Below are 13,779 nucleotides of genomic sequence, written 5' to 3'. Positions count from 1 at the left end.
GTTAGTTAGCCCACTCGTCTGCCTGCGGGTTTGTCTACTAGGTATGTGGAGATATGGGTTCTATGCTTAGCATGATGAGAAACTGCAGCTTGTTTTTATTTATTTCTATTTTATTTCAATTTGTCTCCTCTATTTAATAAAATGCTTTACTACGAGTATCCTGCCACATTTGGCAACTTCAAGGTTGCCGATTAGATATTAAACATGACAAGCGCCTCCAACACAAGGATCAACCAGAAAGAAAGACGGCTTTCAACGACCCACAGTCTAGATAACCCGCAGCACAGTGTGCCGGGGCCCGAATGACCAGCGCCCCGAATCCCACCTCCAGACTGTACGGTGCACGCGACCAGGGAGGGACGGCCTGTCGGGAGCATCCAAGTCCAGTGTGCAGGGGTTTTTGGTGCGATTCAATTTGCGGTGATTTTTAACTGGGCTGGGCTACCTCCATAAGCATGTGAAGCCATCTCCGGCCGTCCCGCCGGTTCCATGTCCTTCTCAGGCGGGAGTCCACGGTGGGTTTGGTCGGCGCACTTGTCACCGTCTTTCCGCTTCGATGTACGCTATACCTGAACCGCAGGAGAGACATTTCCGTCCTGGTTTCCCACACCGCCACGCGCGCTGAGCTTGCGCAAAATAAAATGGCTGAGAGTTTGGGGGGCAGGAGGTGTCAAGGCTCGACGGCCGGCGTGTGCTTGTGCGACGGCGGAATCCGTGACTCGGAATGGCTGACGATAGTTGGGTGGTTGACGGGATGATATCACGCTAGCTTCCAGTCCGTGGGCGGTCGGACAAGACATGGCGCCAAGGAGACTCTGAAGGCTGTCACTGGACGCCAAGGGTGGGTCGCTGACGGACCTGCTATCGATAACAAAAAAGCGTGTCTTATCGATAGAGGACCGTATCGATAGCGATAACGAAAAAAAGTTCTCGGAGATCAGCCCCTCCAGCTCGGACAGTGTCGAAGTCCTCTGCGGCGCGAACTTGAGCTGATCTCAACCTGTTCGCGAATCCCGTACAAGCCAACCGATTGAGCTTTTCACGATGGCTCCCGTCGAGAAGAAGAAGGACCCCAGGTCCTGGCGAGGTCTCACGCCTCCTCTGGCCGAGTACGAACGCCCAGCACCCTTCCGCGACCGCGCACCCTGCTAACATTGGCGCAGATGGATCCTCGACTTCGTTTCCAGCCAGGGCTTTCAGCGCATGACGCCTGTCCAGGCAGCATGTCTGCCGCAGTTTCTCGGAAACAAGGACGTCGTTGTGGAGGTAAACAACACACTCTCTGCACACGCACGACTTTGTACTGACAATTTCGCAGGCCGTCACGGGCAGCGGCAAGACGCTTGCTTTCCTTCTCCCCATCGTCCAAAAGCTCATGCGCCTCGACGAACCCACGAAGCGCGGCCACGTTTTCTCCATCATCGTCTCCCCGACCCGCGAACTCGCCATCCAGATCCACACCGTCCTCCAGTCCATCGTTGGCTTCCATCCCCCGTCCGCCGAGCTTCTACCCTTCCTTAAGGAGGATGAGAAACGCCCCGACACTTCGGTCCCCGTTATTGTCCCTCAGTTGCTCGTTGGTGGAACGACTACGACACAGCAGGATCTGAGCTTCTTCGTCAGACACGCCCCCAATGTTCTGGTCTCGACACCGGGCAGACTCGTCGAGCTGCTCGCGTCCCCCCACGTCCGCTGCACACAATCGTCGTTTGAACTCCTGGTTCTCGATGAGGCGGATCGTCTGCTGGACATGGGTTTTAAGCAAGACATCCAGAGGGTTTTGGGATATCTGCCCAAGCAGAGAAGAACCGGCCTGTTCAGCGCTTCGGTTTCCGAAGCCGTCTCCCAAATCATTACTGTCGGTTTGAGAAACCCCGTCAAGATTGCAGTGAGGGTTAAGAGTCTCAAGGACGGAGGAATTATCGAGGACCGGAAAACGCCCATCAGCTTGCAAATGTCCTACCTCGTCACGCCAGCAAGTCAAAAGCTTCCGGCATTGGCCAAAATCCTGGAAAACCTGAGCCCGCGACCCCAAAGGAGCATTGTCTTTTTATCAACTTGCGCCGCCGTCGACTACTTTCAGCATCTTCTCCCTACCATCATGCCGTCAGGCTTCACGCTAGTTCCCCTTCACGGAAAGCTCCCTCCCAAGGCCCGAGAAAAGAGTTTCTCCAAATTCGTCAACTCAGTATCGCCATCCGTCTTGATTTGCACAGACATCGCAGCAAGAGGGTTGGATATCCCGCAGGTAGACTTTGTCTGCCAGGTCGACCCTCCTTCAGACCCCAAGGTCTTCATTCACAGGAGCGGACGTGCTGGAAGAGCCGGCAGGAAGGGTCTTTCGGTCGTCTTCCTGCAGCCCGGACATGAGGAGGACTACATCCCCTTCTTGGAGGTCCGCAAGACGCCAATCTTCCCCCTCACGAAACCCGAGATCGTCGTCACCGACGAGGAGGCCACCGCCGCATCAGAAAAGTTCCGCGACGTCCTCCGCAGCGATCGCGCCTTCCACGACAAGGCCCAGCGGGCTTTCGTGAGCTGGGTGCGCAGCTACAACGCCCACCTGACGACCTCCATCTTCCGCACCAAGGATCTCGACTGGACCGACCTCGGCAAGGCGTGGGGCCTGCTGCGGTTACCGCGCATGCCTGAGACGAAGAACTGGGAGGGCGACAAGTGGCTCGGGAACGAGGACTTTGACTGGGACAACTTTTCTTACAAGGACAAGACCCGGGAGGCGGCGAGACTGGCGGCCATGGAGGCCGAGCGCAACGGCGAGAAGGCGGCGGCCGCTGACGAGGTCAAGCGCAAGCGCAAGACGAACGAGGCGTGGAGCAGGCAGACCGAACGGGACGACGTACGGACGGAGCGCCGCGAGAAGAGGAGGCGCAAGAAGGAGGCCGAGCGCATGTCGACCATGACGGAGGAGGAGAAGATCAAGGCCATGGAGCTGAACGAGATGATTGCCGAGATCAGGAGGAAGAACCAAGCCCAGGCGGCGGCTGCGGCTGCGGCTGGCGGGAAGAAGGACGACGAGTTTGATGGGTTTGATGATTGAAGCGCTGTGTAACACTATCAATGGTTCGTTGAAGAGCTGTCCGTTTCCTTCCCCCACATGGGGATCGCGGCATGAGTGGAGGCTGTGGAGGCGATACCCCCCGAATCTTTTTGGTCCAAAAAAGGAGCAATCTCACGAGACCCTCCCGTCTTGCTCCATCTCCGTCCTCGTCGCCGACCTTTTGGCTGTGCCCTTGGTGTTTCCACAGCGGAGACATCTCAGAGAAAACCTGAGATTCCAAATGACTCACTTTGCCCCAGCCTTTGTCAACCGCGAACAGCAACACGCTTTCAATAAGCAGTGTAAGCACGGTAGCTCAGGGGTAGAGCGCTGGGCTCATAACCCAGAGGTCCCTGGATCGAAACCAGGTCGTGCTATGTTTCTTTTGCTTGTGGTATCTTTTCAATTTTGCAGTCGCGGCGGGGTTCTGCTCTTCTTAACCACCCCTCTCTGGTTGCCCAGGACGTAGCCAGCCCAAGTGATCTAGATATCTAGTATGTTTACTACGAAATCCAACGAGAAGGCATTCAGATAACCAAAAGTGCAGCTTTTGCATCATGTAGGTGAAAAAAATCGCCAATTTTGTATCAGTTTGCATCGATGCAAGTCACTCACGAACAAAAAATGATTTTTGGACGCTGCTAATATGACTGACTGCACTGACGATCACTGAGATCTTTTCAGGTTTTTCGTGTCTTTATTTGTCTACCATGGTGTCTATTTGAAGTTTACGTCGTCCTTATACGCAATCGTTTTGTTTGTCGGGAATACCGTCTGTTGACTGTCAGGCTTCTCGAGTGATCCTAATGATAGAGTTCTAGCAATATGCTGTCCGGGTATACCGGTTACTTCATAGACGCAGAGTAAAAGATTAAACAAATTTTAGACAACAGGCAAACAGTCCTTTTTGTTCAAACACTAGGTATCTTCTGCCCACAGAGGTTTGGGCAGTACCTAAAGAAACCACTATATACGTCTTCGTAGAACAACACCACGCTCCTTTTACGTCTTTGCTCACTCTCAACCAGAGCCACCAGACCAGTCTTTACATAAACCAGGAACTCTCTTTACACCACACACGCCAAGATGAGGTTTATTTCCTTCCTTGCTCTCTTGACGTTCACAATCGCGGTTACTGCAAAGCACTACTGTCTCGGCGCATGCGTCAAGTGCTACTGCGGCGATGTCCTATATGACAGTCACTTCTGCCACGAGTGCAACTGCGACGAAAACGAGTACAAGTCGAAGAACGAAACCAACCCTCAGGGTAACTGCGATCTACGGAGTGGCTTCCACCTCGACTGTGGCCTCAGGATGAACGGGAGATGCAGTTAAATACAGGCAGGCTGTATTGCGGTTGGAGAGGAGGCGCCGTTAGCGGCAGCAGCAGATGCTACGTCTCGGTTGACCAGTTGATCTGGAGGCATCGATGGGTGTACTAATTGTGCGTGCCTGAATAAGTGCTTTATACAGGCCAAGGCTTCTTTGCTGGAAGGAAGAGAAACAGCCATTCCGGGAGCGCCTCAATTCCCGTAATACCTACGAAGGCGCATCAATGGACTCATATAGACTGAGATAGAAATACAAAGTGGTGTATATGGGAGGGAGGGACGAGATGAAAGTTTCATTGCTCAGATTCTGGGTGCTTGTATTTACAAAACAAACGAGTTACATATCGAATAGTCGATATTCTGGTGTGTTTAGAAACGAGCTGGTGTTCGGAAAGAATGACATGCTGAAGAGAAAACCCGACCAGAAGTCCACAACCTTCAAATAAACAATCACCTAAACGTAACCAGCCCCAATCCAGGGCTCATCGAAGTCTCCTGCCATTGTTTCAAAGGTCCCAATCGAATTCTGCCAGTCCATGTCGCCGGGTACACCGCAAAACGCATCTGTGACATCCACGGGTTCTGGATGCGATTCCTCAGCTGTCACTTCGGCCCTGACTTCAGTCGGTTCGCTCCCCAGGAGGGTCTCCTCTTGGTTTTTTGAGATGGGGCGTAGATCCTCAAAATAATCTTCATGGAAGTCCTCCCAGCCCTCGTCAGGTAGATCCTCCAGCTCGTCCCACCAGGAATGATCATCCAATGTCCATTCTCGGTGATTCCTCAGCAATCTTGCTGCAGTTAAGTGTCCTCGTCTCTCAGCAAACTTTATTGCCCGCAAGTACTGAAGCCTGCCATTTCCGGTTGTCTTGACGCCTTGGCCCAGCAAGAAGACAATCATGTCTATCTTGCCGTGTTCTGCTGCACCCTCTATGGTGGTTCTTCCGCCTTTCCTAGCTCGAGGCGCATTGACGCTCGCCCCTAGATCGATGAAAGTGTTCGCAAGGCCGAGTAAACCTTTAATTGCCGCAAGCTGTAGAGCAGTTGCGCCGTATCCTTCTGCTGCAGGTACATTGACATCCGCACCTGCTTCGAGGAGTATGTTCACCATTGTCAAATTTCCGTCTTCTGTAGCCTTTTGAAGAGGGCTGCGTTCAGGAGAGAGCGTGTTGCAAATCTCATTCACGTCTTCGCCAGCCTTTATAAGTTCTTGCAGGATCTTCGTGTTTCCTCCTTTTACTGCATAGTAAAGGAGTCCCTTGTTGAAAGCTAGGGATGTTCTCAGTCGTTTCAGTGGCTGTAGCTTCTCGAATATATCCAGATCGCCATTCTGGGCTGCTACAGCTATTGTGAGACTGTCAGGACAGTAGTTGTGATCAATAAGCATGTTCAGCGACTCTTTTGACCACAGCGCTAGGACAAGGGGCGACCCATTTACAAAATGATAATAATTTGAGCGGTGCCAGAATGGCTGTCCATTCCAGATGTACTGTTCAAAGACTTCTTCAAGTTGAACCCGCGTGGAGAGATGGGGGTTGATTCTCTTATAGATGCGGCTGGGGTCGGGGCAACAAGTGCTTTTGGCAACCCAGCTAGGAGCATACCTAATACCTCCGTTTTGTTGTACCAAGCTGCAATTCCTACTGCCAAAGCCTCCAAAGGTTGCGGCTCTTGTGATGGCTTGCGGTTGCGTAGAACTCGTCTGAGAGACCCTGTTATATCGTCAAAGATAGCAAGGAGAACAGCGGCGCAAAGAGCGCCAGGGTCGTAGGCGTTCGGATCCCACGTGAGTACACGTTTTGTCATCTCACTCGATTCGCTGAGAAATGCAGCCTCGAGTATGGACATAGCGTTGTGTTGCTGGTAGACCGCCTCGGGGCAGCGCCTGAGTATGTTTTCCACGAGGTCCCATCGCTCGAGATATATCGCTTGCTGTGCTTCCCCGCCGGCTAAGGTCGCGCCAGCTTTGAGAAGCCCAGTCGCTACATCCACACATACTGATCGTTCAAATATCAAGTCATCTTCTAATGTCAGTGCAGCTTGCAGAGGTGTTCGCCCGTCTGGTCCCTGCCAATTTGGATTGGAGTTCCCCTTTAAAGCAGAACGAACCAGCAGAATATCCCGAGGGAAACAGGCGCCGTAGTATACAGCCCATTCGAGAAATTCAGCACCATGTTGGGCTAAATATTTGTACGTTTGGTCGTCATCGGCTCCAAGAATCGCCGCGCCCATCAAGCTGATGTAAAAGTCTGGCTTTGATTGGTTGTTCCAAATTGTATCTATCGGTACGTTACCAAATGAATTTCTGAAAAAGATTTCCAAGTCGAAGGCGCTTCTGCTGACCGTAACGCCAACGTTCAGGTTGGCTCCATTTTGATGAAGAAGCTTAAAGATGTCATGATTGTTCTTCATGGCTGCAAGGTAGAGAGGCGAAGGCAGCTGTTCGAAGCGCTCAGGGGTGTCAACAAAAGCCCCATATTTTAGAAGCAATTTGCAGGTATTGAAATGCTCATGATACGCGGCAAGGTGTAGAGCGGAGATTCCCTCACTGTTAGTAATGGCAAGATCTGAGCCAATACTTTGCAGTAGTCTTAAAATCTCATTGTGACCGCTAGCGGCAGCGGCAAACACGACATCTGAGCTGACAAGTTGAGCTGGAGTCATCGAAGGGTGTAGTAACTGTGCGTGCCTGAACAGGTGCTTTACACAGGCCAAAGCTTCTTCGCTGTAAGGAAGAGACGCGGCCATTCCGAGGACGCTTCGTGTTCCGTAATATGTATCTAGTCCACCAGAAGCATACATTGGTGACTGGTACAACACATTCGCTCCATAATCCTGAATCAACATGTCAACCAGACCTAATCTGCCTATGCCTGCTGCTAGCATCAAAACAGAAGCACCTTCGTCTTCTGGACCCTCATGCAGCGAGTCGCCTGCATCTAAGAGACGCTTGGCAAGGTTTTCGAGTTTGCATGTTCCTGGATGGTAGACAAAAGTGTATCGGTATAACAAATCGAGTAACATGTGTAGAGGGCGTTCTTCTTCTTCAAAACACAATTTTGGATCAGCTCCTGCATCGAGAAGTCGAAGAGCTACATCATAGTTTTGTACCATGATGGCGCGTTGCAGCGGTGTATAGCGGAATGCGTTTTGGCGATTGACCCAGGGAGTATTCGGGCTTTGGCCAGAGGACAGTAGCCAAGTAATGACTGAGTTCCATGGACTGATGTAATATTCGCTCATGTTTGTGATGGAACGCTGGAACAATTTTTCCGCGATTGCTGCAATCGTAGGCTCTGTCGTGTGGTGTAACGAGAGTGGTGTCTTTGTTATGCCTGAGGACATGAGCAAATCGAGAACCACGTCATTGTTGTCATCCATGTAATTGGAAATCCGGTAGAGGAGCAACATCGCACAATTGAAAGACGTCTCGTTGACAGATCCTTGTAGTATGAGTTGCGCACGGTTTATGTGCTCATCTTCTTCAGCCTCGGGCATCATGGATCCAAGCCCTGCAGCAAGACTTGATACGCTTCTGGTCAGGTCTGTGTCGGATAACTCTAGCAATCTTGTTAAACTAGGACGTAGAGCATGCGGAGGTTGTTGGCTTGATTGTAGTTCTTGGGACGACGCATTCGGAGGAGGAAATACTACTTCCAAGTTAGTCTACCATGCGCCTGTGTTTGAGTAAAGGGGAGAGTCCACACTTTTAGCGATCATAGATTGGGAACGAAGCCAAGGAAGACTGGGAGACCAAGAGAACCGCATGGGGAGAGAAGGTGGCGTGCAAACGGAAATGTACAATCCTGGGGGCGGCACGAGATTCTTTGACTCTGAGGCAGGCCAGTCAGCACTTAAAAAGCACGGGAGTAGAGACGAAACTTACTGTCTTTGATTCTTCTCAAAGTGTCTCGTTGATACCGTATCCTCTCTTTACTAACCTTAGCTGGTGCTACCAAGCTGCCACCCATGATGACTTCGCTAGACTTGGTCTGCAGCTCCCTTCTGACGAGGAGTTCGTCAGCATACTGCCAGGCCTCCCTGCTTGTCGTCTTTGGGAGCTTCTTGCTAAAGCCCCAAATTTTCAGCTTATATTCCAGCTGTGCTTTGCTGTTATCATTAGCAACTACCACGAGAGACGGTGTAAGAGGACGCACGTTACGGGAAACCCATCTTCCTCCAGTTTTCGCTTCATCTCTGATTGAGATATGTTCTGGAGGAACATCTGTCGAACTGCAGCCTTGCGCTGCAGCCATTCGGCATCTTGGACTGCCCTTTTGGAAGACGGCATGATGTCGGCCTCAACCAACTTCAGAATAGCTTTACAAGGAGGTTGGTGTCACCAGATCTTGGCATTCGCATTTTGAGGGAAATCCGAACACTGAGTGAGGAGGGGTCGAGTGGTCTAAATGGTTATGGCAAGGCGACAAGAAAAGGAGCTCGGGACATGGCTGGCAGTTACCCTATCTCTTTGTGTACCTACTTTGTGATTGGCCGAAGCCAGTATCTGAAATGTTGACTGCGGCTGCAATTCACCCACTAACGTCTGACGTAGAGCTCTTTCGCGTCAAGGAAGCCAATTGGCCAGTTTCGATATCTGAAAAACTCATCTCTAGGTTGGTGTGGCATAGCAGGCAAGCTGACCATGCTCCTGGCCCTAGACAACTAACCAGGGTCAAATATCATTGGCTTCAGCCCAAGCCACCAAGGCAACATGCGGCTCGTAGGCACGCACCCTCAAGCTAGTCGTTGTGCCGCAGCCCAAGCTGACACTGACTGGACCTGACCGGTATCTGAAATTGCGTTGGTCCTTCGGGTTAGGGCGATGCTGCCGACAGTTTGTCCACAGCCCCAGTTCCTCGCATCAAGATGTTGCAACAAATGAAATTCGTTATTGGCTCAATCCGCAGTCTGAATATTCCTGCGCCGTTGTAAAAGCAACAACAAAGCTTTCTCCCCTTTCACGCCCCGCGTGTTCACGAAATGACATGCGTTCTCAAGGCGGCAGAGCGTTCCTATTCGCTGGTTCCTCAATCTGAGAAATCATGGCTTGGGCGTGGAGACGATGTGCATGTCTTCTGGGCCATGAGGCGTTATTCAGAAGACAATTCGAGATTGAAGACATATAGTGAGCCATATGTCCAGTATTTATAACACCTAGCTCAACTCAGATATCCAAGATCAATACAATTTCCTTCGTCTTTCGCATCGACTCACCTGGCTCAGGTTGTTCACCAGGAAGGTCCGGCCATCAGATCCAATCTTCTTTCAACATGAAAGTAACACTCGAGGCCATCATCGGCATTGTTTCGCTCGTCGTAGGGCTCCCGTCAGCACTATTCATGCTTTGGCGATGCTGCCGCTGCAGACGACGTAACCCAACAGAAGGTGAGCCACGAGCCTCGGGAAACAATGGCTTTGAATCAAAGGCTTATAATCCATAGAATACAATCCCATTATACGGAACAGGCCATCATCGTTCGAGACGCTTCCACGAGACGAGCAAATGCTGTGGTCACGGTCAAGACCACCCGTCAGAGTGTGGACGCTTATTGGGTTCCAGATGGAACTGATGCATGATCAACCTGCTGCGTTCCCGCTGCAGCAAACCACAGAGCCGAGGAGCTACGGCTTTGGTCATCTTCGGAATGGGTATTCATAGTGACTGGGGCGAGGTCTTTAGGGGCGGGACGAGTGATCCGTGACTGGTTCAGAGAGATGGATGTCGATCTGTGTGGGCTCGGGATATCATGTAAAAAACAACGTATGTCCGTAACTACTATCTGTCTCTACCGTTTCTGACCAAATAGGATCTTCCAAGCTCCCTGCCGGTTGGGAAATCTAGAAGCATGCAGTGAGTCGTTGTATATCGGACAGAAGGTTGAGAAGTATATTGTCTACAGCCATTAGGGCGGCTATTGTGGCCAGTTTGCGGCTTCGTCGCCTCTTTGTGACCGTACCGCAAGAAGAGGGGTTCGCAAGCGGACGAAGAAGGCAACGAGGCCGACAAAGCCTCGACTATCCTGGGATGTAAGAGTACTCAAACTAGAATACAGAGATTAGAATGAGGGCAGTATGAAATATTCGCGGTGAGCCAGGCATTAGGAAACAGCTTGATGAGCCTTCGCTCATTGGGTACCCGTGATTTCTCACCATGAGCAATCGCGAACTTCGAACGCAAGCAGACATCCGTCTCACCTCGTCGGTTGTAGGTGTCAGTTGATGGTAGACTTCAGCATTCCGGTAGCGGTTTCATGGCTGTGGTATTCTTTCTAGTTGATTGGCCTCTGTTCGAGACGGCTCTAGCGGAAGAGGTGTTATGCTGCGTTGAGGAAGCTATCTCGAGAGCTTCTTAGCTCGGTTCTCAACTTTCCTGGCCGTCGTCGCCAATGGTGTATCCTACATATTATAAGCATAAGCGAACACATACACGATCAATATGGTATAGGGGGAGTTAATCGACTTCAACATCGACGGTGTAACAGCGATATCATACCGAATGTCGGTTACTATGTGCGATCCAGATCTGTAGACTCCAAAAGTATCAACAAAACTGTCTTCAGGAAGAGGAGTTGTGATACAGGTGCCTCATGGTTTATAGATAGTAACTTAAATCTGAGTTGACTAGGAAACAACAGCTGGTACAACAACGGATATATCACAGGTAACAGATCGTTCAAAGGTAATACATACATCTGATGTCTGTGTCTCACCGTAAGGACACCTGACGTGAAGCATTGAAAACGGGATAAAGCAGCAATTGAAATAGATTTACAACATGGCATTTCAGACTGCTCGAAATCCTATGCCCAGCAGTGTCATCACAAAAACGCTTATGACAGTCCAGTAAGGAGAATACCGATTGCCCTCGACAAAGAATAATGATAGTCACTCGTCATTCCTCGTGTATACAACGGAATACGTCAAGGAGGATAGAGACCTCCAGAGACGAAGGAGCAATGGAAACCTCTGTGTCTTCACTCTGTCATGTCGTTCGTACCATAGCCGTCGAGCGCCCAGCTAAACTCACCAGCGCCAATATCATGGGTGTATGCACTCAATCCACAGCACCTTGGCGGGGTTAAGTACCTTTTTTTGCGGTATCAATCTCTTTCAAGTCTTATACTTAGTGGAAGTACAAGTTACTAGGTGAGAATACATCTGTGACTCAATTTCTACGTGTCTAGTTTCTGTTGTGTTGTCTCTGTATACATAACATCATACTCTTTTGTTTCTGGAAATCCACCAGACCCAGGACTGTACGAGAACAGACGCCGCAACCGAATGCCCTATAAGCTGTGAGAATGGTCTGAGATGCACAAGATCGGCCGCGAAGAGCATCCTCGGAAAACCTTTCGCGAGACCTCCACCCGAGCGAGGTCTACGCCCTCTTCTTCAACGCAGGGCGTCTCTACCAACTACAGAGTATGCAAACACGCAACAGATGTGGACAGACGAAGCCAACCGGACGACAGCTTTGAACGACCGTAAACCCGCACCCAATCACAAACGTCTCAGAACGAGACCCGGCCAAGTTTCCCGTTTCAACAGGATCGATGTCGAGTCTTCTGGAAACGTCGACCGAGCCCGTCCGCAGCTGCGTGGCCGTACAGGGATCGGCCTCACGAGGCCATCCTCATAGGCTTCGGCACAGCAGCCATGTGGCAGGGTCAACAAGAATTCAGGCACTTGGCCAAGACTACCCACGCCCGATCAGGTAGGTCGCAGCCGCTTTCCCACAGATCGACTTTACACGTTCAACCTCTCTTCAGACATCCCCCACAACGAGGGGGGGAAACGAGAGACTCGGATGAGTGCCGTGTTTCGTCGTTTGTCCTCTGGACTGTGACATTGAAGAACGTATCGCACTCAGCCGTTTCGCAACTCTGTCCAGATTGGGTGTACCGGGCTTCCTGTAAACAAGAGGGCCAAGGCACTTCAAACCGTCGTTACCCACTCTGGGCCGTGATCCCCGTCCTTCGTCTTTGGCCAGAGCGGGACTTGCAGTCACGTTCAGCGCCATCAATCATCTCAGGCTGGCACTGAAGAAGCGACGTGGACGCCTCAGGCTTAACGAGGTTACAGAACGGCGGGCCTCAGTTTGTAGAAGAGGTCGTGGGTACTCTGTAAATCGTCTCGCGACTAGGCGAGGTCGACGAACTCGGATGAACACGCGAAAACGTTGTCTCTCAAATTCAACAGCGGTTTCAGGGCCCGTGAGGGAGACCACGGTCGACGGCTTGCCATTCGTCTCGTCCTCATGAGCCACCGCTTGTGGGGTTCGTCGAGTCTCTACGAAGAAGACCAGTTCAGAACCACAAAGGGCACGGCTCGGTCAACTCCGGCCACCCCTCGGCTGACGTCCAGAGGTGCGCGAGCCTCGGATGCGACGTGACGGAGGAAATCAACCTCCTCGACCAGCCACTCGCACATCTAGCACGCCTCGCCTCACTCCATTCGACACACGCACTCTCTCCCACATGGCTCGAGACAAGTCTCCGATCTCGAGGCCAATCGCCGAAATCTTCTTCCCCCCCCGGCAGTCCCAGCCTGGGGACTACGCTCGGAGACTCCCGCCAATGGCTCGGTAGTTGAGCAGATAAAGATCACCACAACGGTGAGCTTGCTAGCCTGCAGGTCTCGCCCTACCGAAAAACAAAACCGCAGATCATATCCCAATCGCGGCCCACTCTGCGCACTTTACTGCAGAAACGACTCCGCCTTGGGGATCTGTCGCCTTCTCAATCGGGGAGCTTCTTCGTGGCCGTCGCGACCTTGGGCGAATGTCTCAGGGGGAAAAAACGCAGGAGGGAGGCCCGCAGTGGTTCGTCCGAGGTGACATTCGAGTCCCCTACCCTACCCTCCCCCTCCGAAACAAACAAGAGCGGTGAAGCTGAGGAGCCGGTTCACGCCCGGTTCCGCAAGGCGCGCCTAATCACTCGCAATAGACTCAACCTTAATCTCACCGTCGCAGGGTACAGAAGCGCGCCTCTCTCCGTCTCTTTTCGCAAGGCTTGCAAGGACTCTCAGACCGGGTCGCAGCGGAGTTGAGTAGCCCTGACCAGAAGATAAAAAGAGGCCTGCAATATCTGGTTGGCATATGAGATGCCGGCAATCAATGCAAAGAGCAGGCCGTTGAGACAGGCCAGGCTGCAGGCCGTCGTCAAAGCGGAAGGGGGGTGGATATGCCATCCTGCTTCGCAATGGACTCAGTTCGCTTATGGCGATAACTCGGAAAAGGACCATGTTCAAAGAGTTCAGTCTCGACAAAGACTGTGTTACCCTTGCCCTTGGCCAAGGGACCTGCCGATTACAGCTCCATCTCATCCACTCGAGCGTCGTGGACTGGATCTGAACACGGAGTTTGTGGGCGGGTCGTCTGTAGTGTAGTGT

At 51.7% G+C, this 13,779-nt stretch overlaps 4 protein-coding genes and 1 non-coding gene across 5 annotated transcripts; 3 read left to right on the top strand and 2 right to left on the bottom strand.

Moving 5' to 3' along the window:
• Window positions 1-1,044: 1,044 nt before the first annotated feature.
• ColSpa_12478 (ATP-dependent rRNA helicase SPB4) lies at window positions 1,045-3,058 on the top strand (the record flags this gene model as incomplete). The annotated part of the gene is made up of 3 exons (XM_049278690.1): window positions 1,045-1,109; window positions 1,164-1,266; window positions 1,319-3,058. 3 exons carry the CDS (start codon window positions 1,045-1,047, stop codon window positions 3,056-3,058), a joined length of 1,908 nt encoding a protein of 635 aa, XP_049134647.1.
• Window positions 3,059-3,363: 305 nt separating this feature from the next.
• On the top strand, window positions 3,364-3,435 carry ColSpa_tRNA_325. Its single transcript has one exon. It is a non-coding gene; the product is annotated as a tRNA-Met (tRNA).
• Window positions 3,436-4,144: 709 nt separating this feature from the next.
• On the top strand, window positions 4,145-4,393 carry ColSpa_12477 (uncharacterized protein; the record flags this gene model as incomplete). The annotated part of the gene is made up of 1 exon (XM_049278689.1): window positions 4,145-4,393. The coding sequence occupies one exon, from the start codon at window positions 4,145-4,147 to the stop codon at window positions 4,391-4,393; it is 249 nt and encodes an 82-aa protein (XP_049134646.1).
• A 450-nt stretch (window positions 4,394-4,843) lies between these two features.
• Window positions 4,844-5,773, bottom strand: ColSpa_12476 (sexual development regulator VELC; the record flags this gene model as incomplete). The annotated part of the gene is made up of 1 exon (XM_049278688.1): window positions 4,844-5,773. One exon carries the CDS (start codon window positions 5,771-5,773, stop codon window positions 4,844-4,846), a length of 930 nt encoding a protein of 309 aa, XP_049134645.1.
• A 2,185-nt stretch (window positions 5,774-7,958) lies between these two features.
• Window positions 7,959-8,677, bottom strand: ColSpa_12475 (uncharacterized protein; the record flags this gene model as incomplete). Its single annotated transcript, XM_049278687.1, has 3 exons — window positions 7,959-8,036; window positions 8,328-8,496; window positions 8,544-8,677. 3 exons carry the CDS (start codon window positions 8,675-8,677, stop codon window positions 7,959-7,961), a joined length of 381 nt encoding a protein of 126 aa, XP_049134644.1.
• Window positions 8,678-13,779: the final 5,102 nt, after the last annotated feature.

The sequence above is a fragment of the Colletotrichum spaethianum genome (genome assembly GCF_022836535.1).
Source record: "Colletotrichum spaethianum MAFF 239500 DNA, contig64, whole genome shotgun sequence".
In the NCBI taxonomy this organism is placed as follows: Eukaryota; Fungi; Ascomycota; class Sordariomycetes; order Glomerellales; family Glomerellaceae; genus Colletotrichum; species Colletotrichum spaethianum.
Note: the sequence above shows the minus strand (reverse complement) of the source record. Positions and strands in the feature narration are given on the sequence as shown.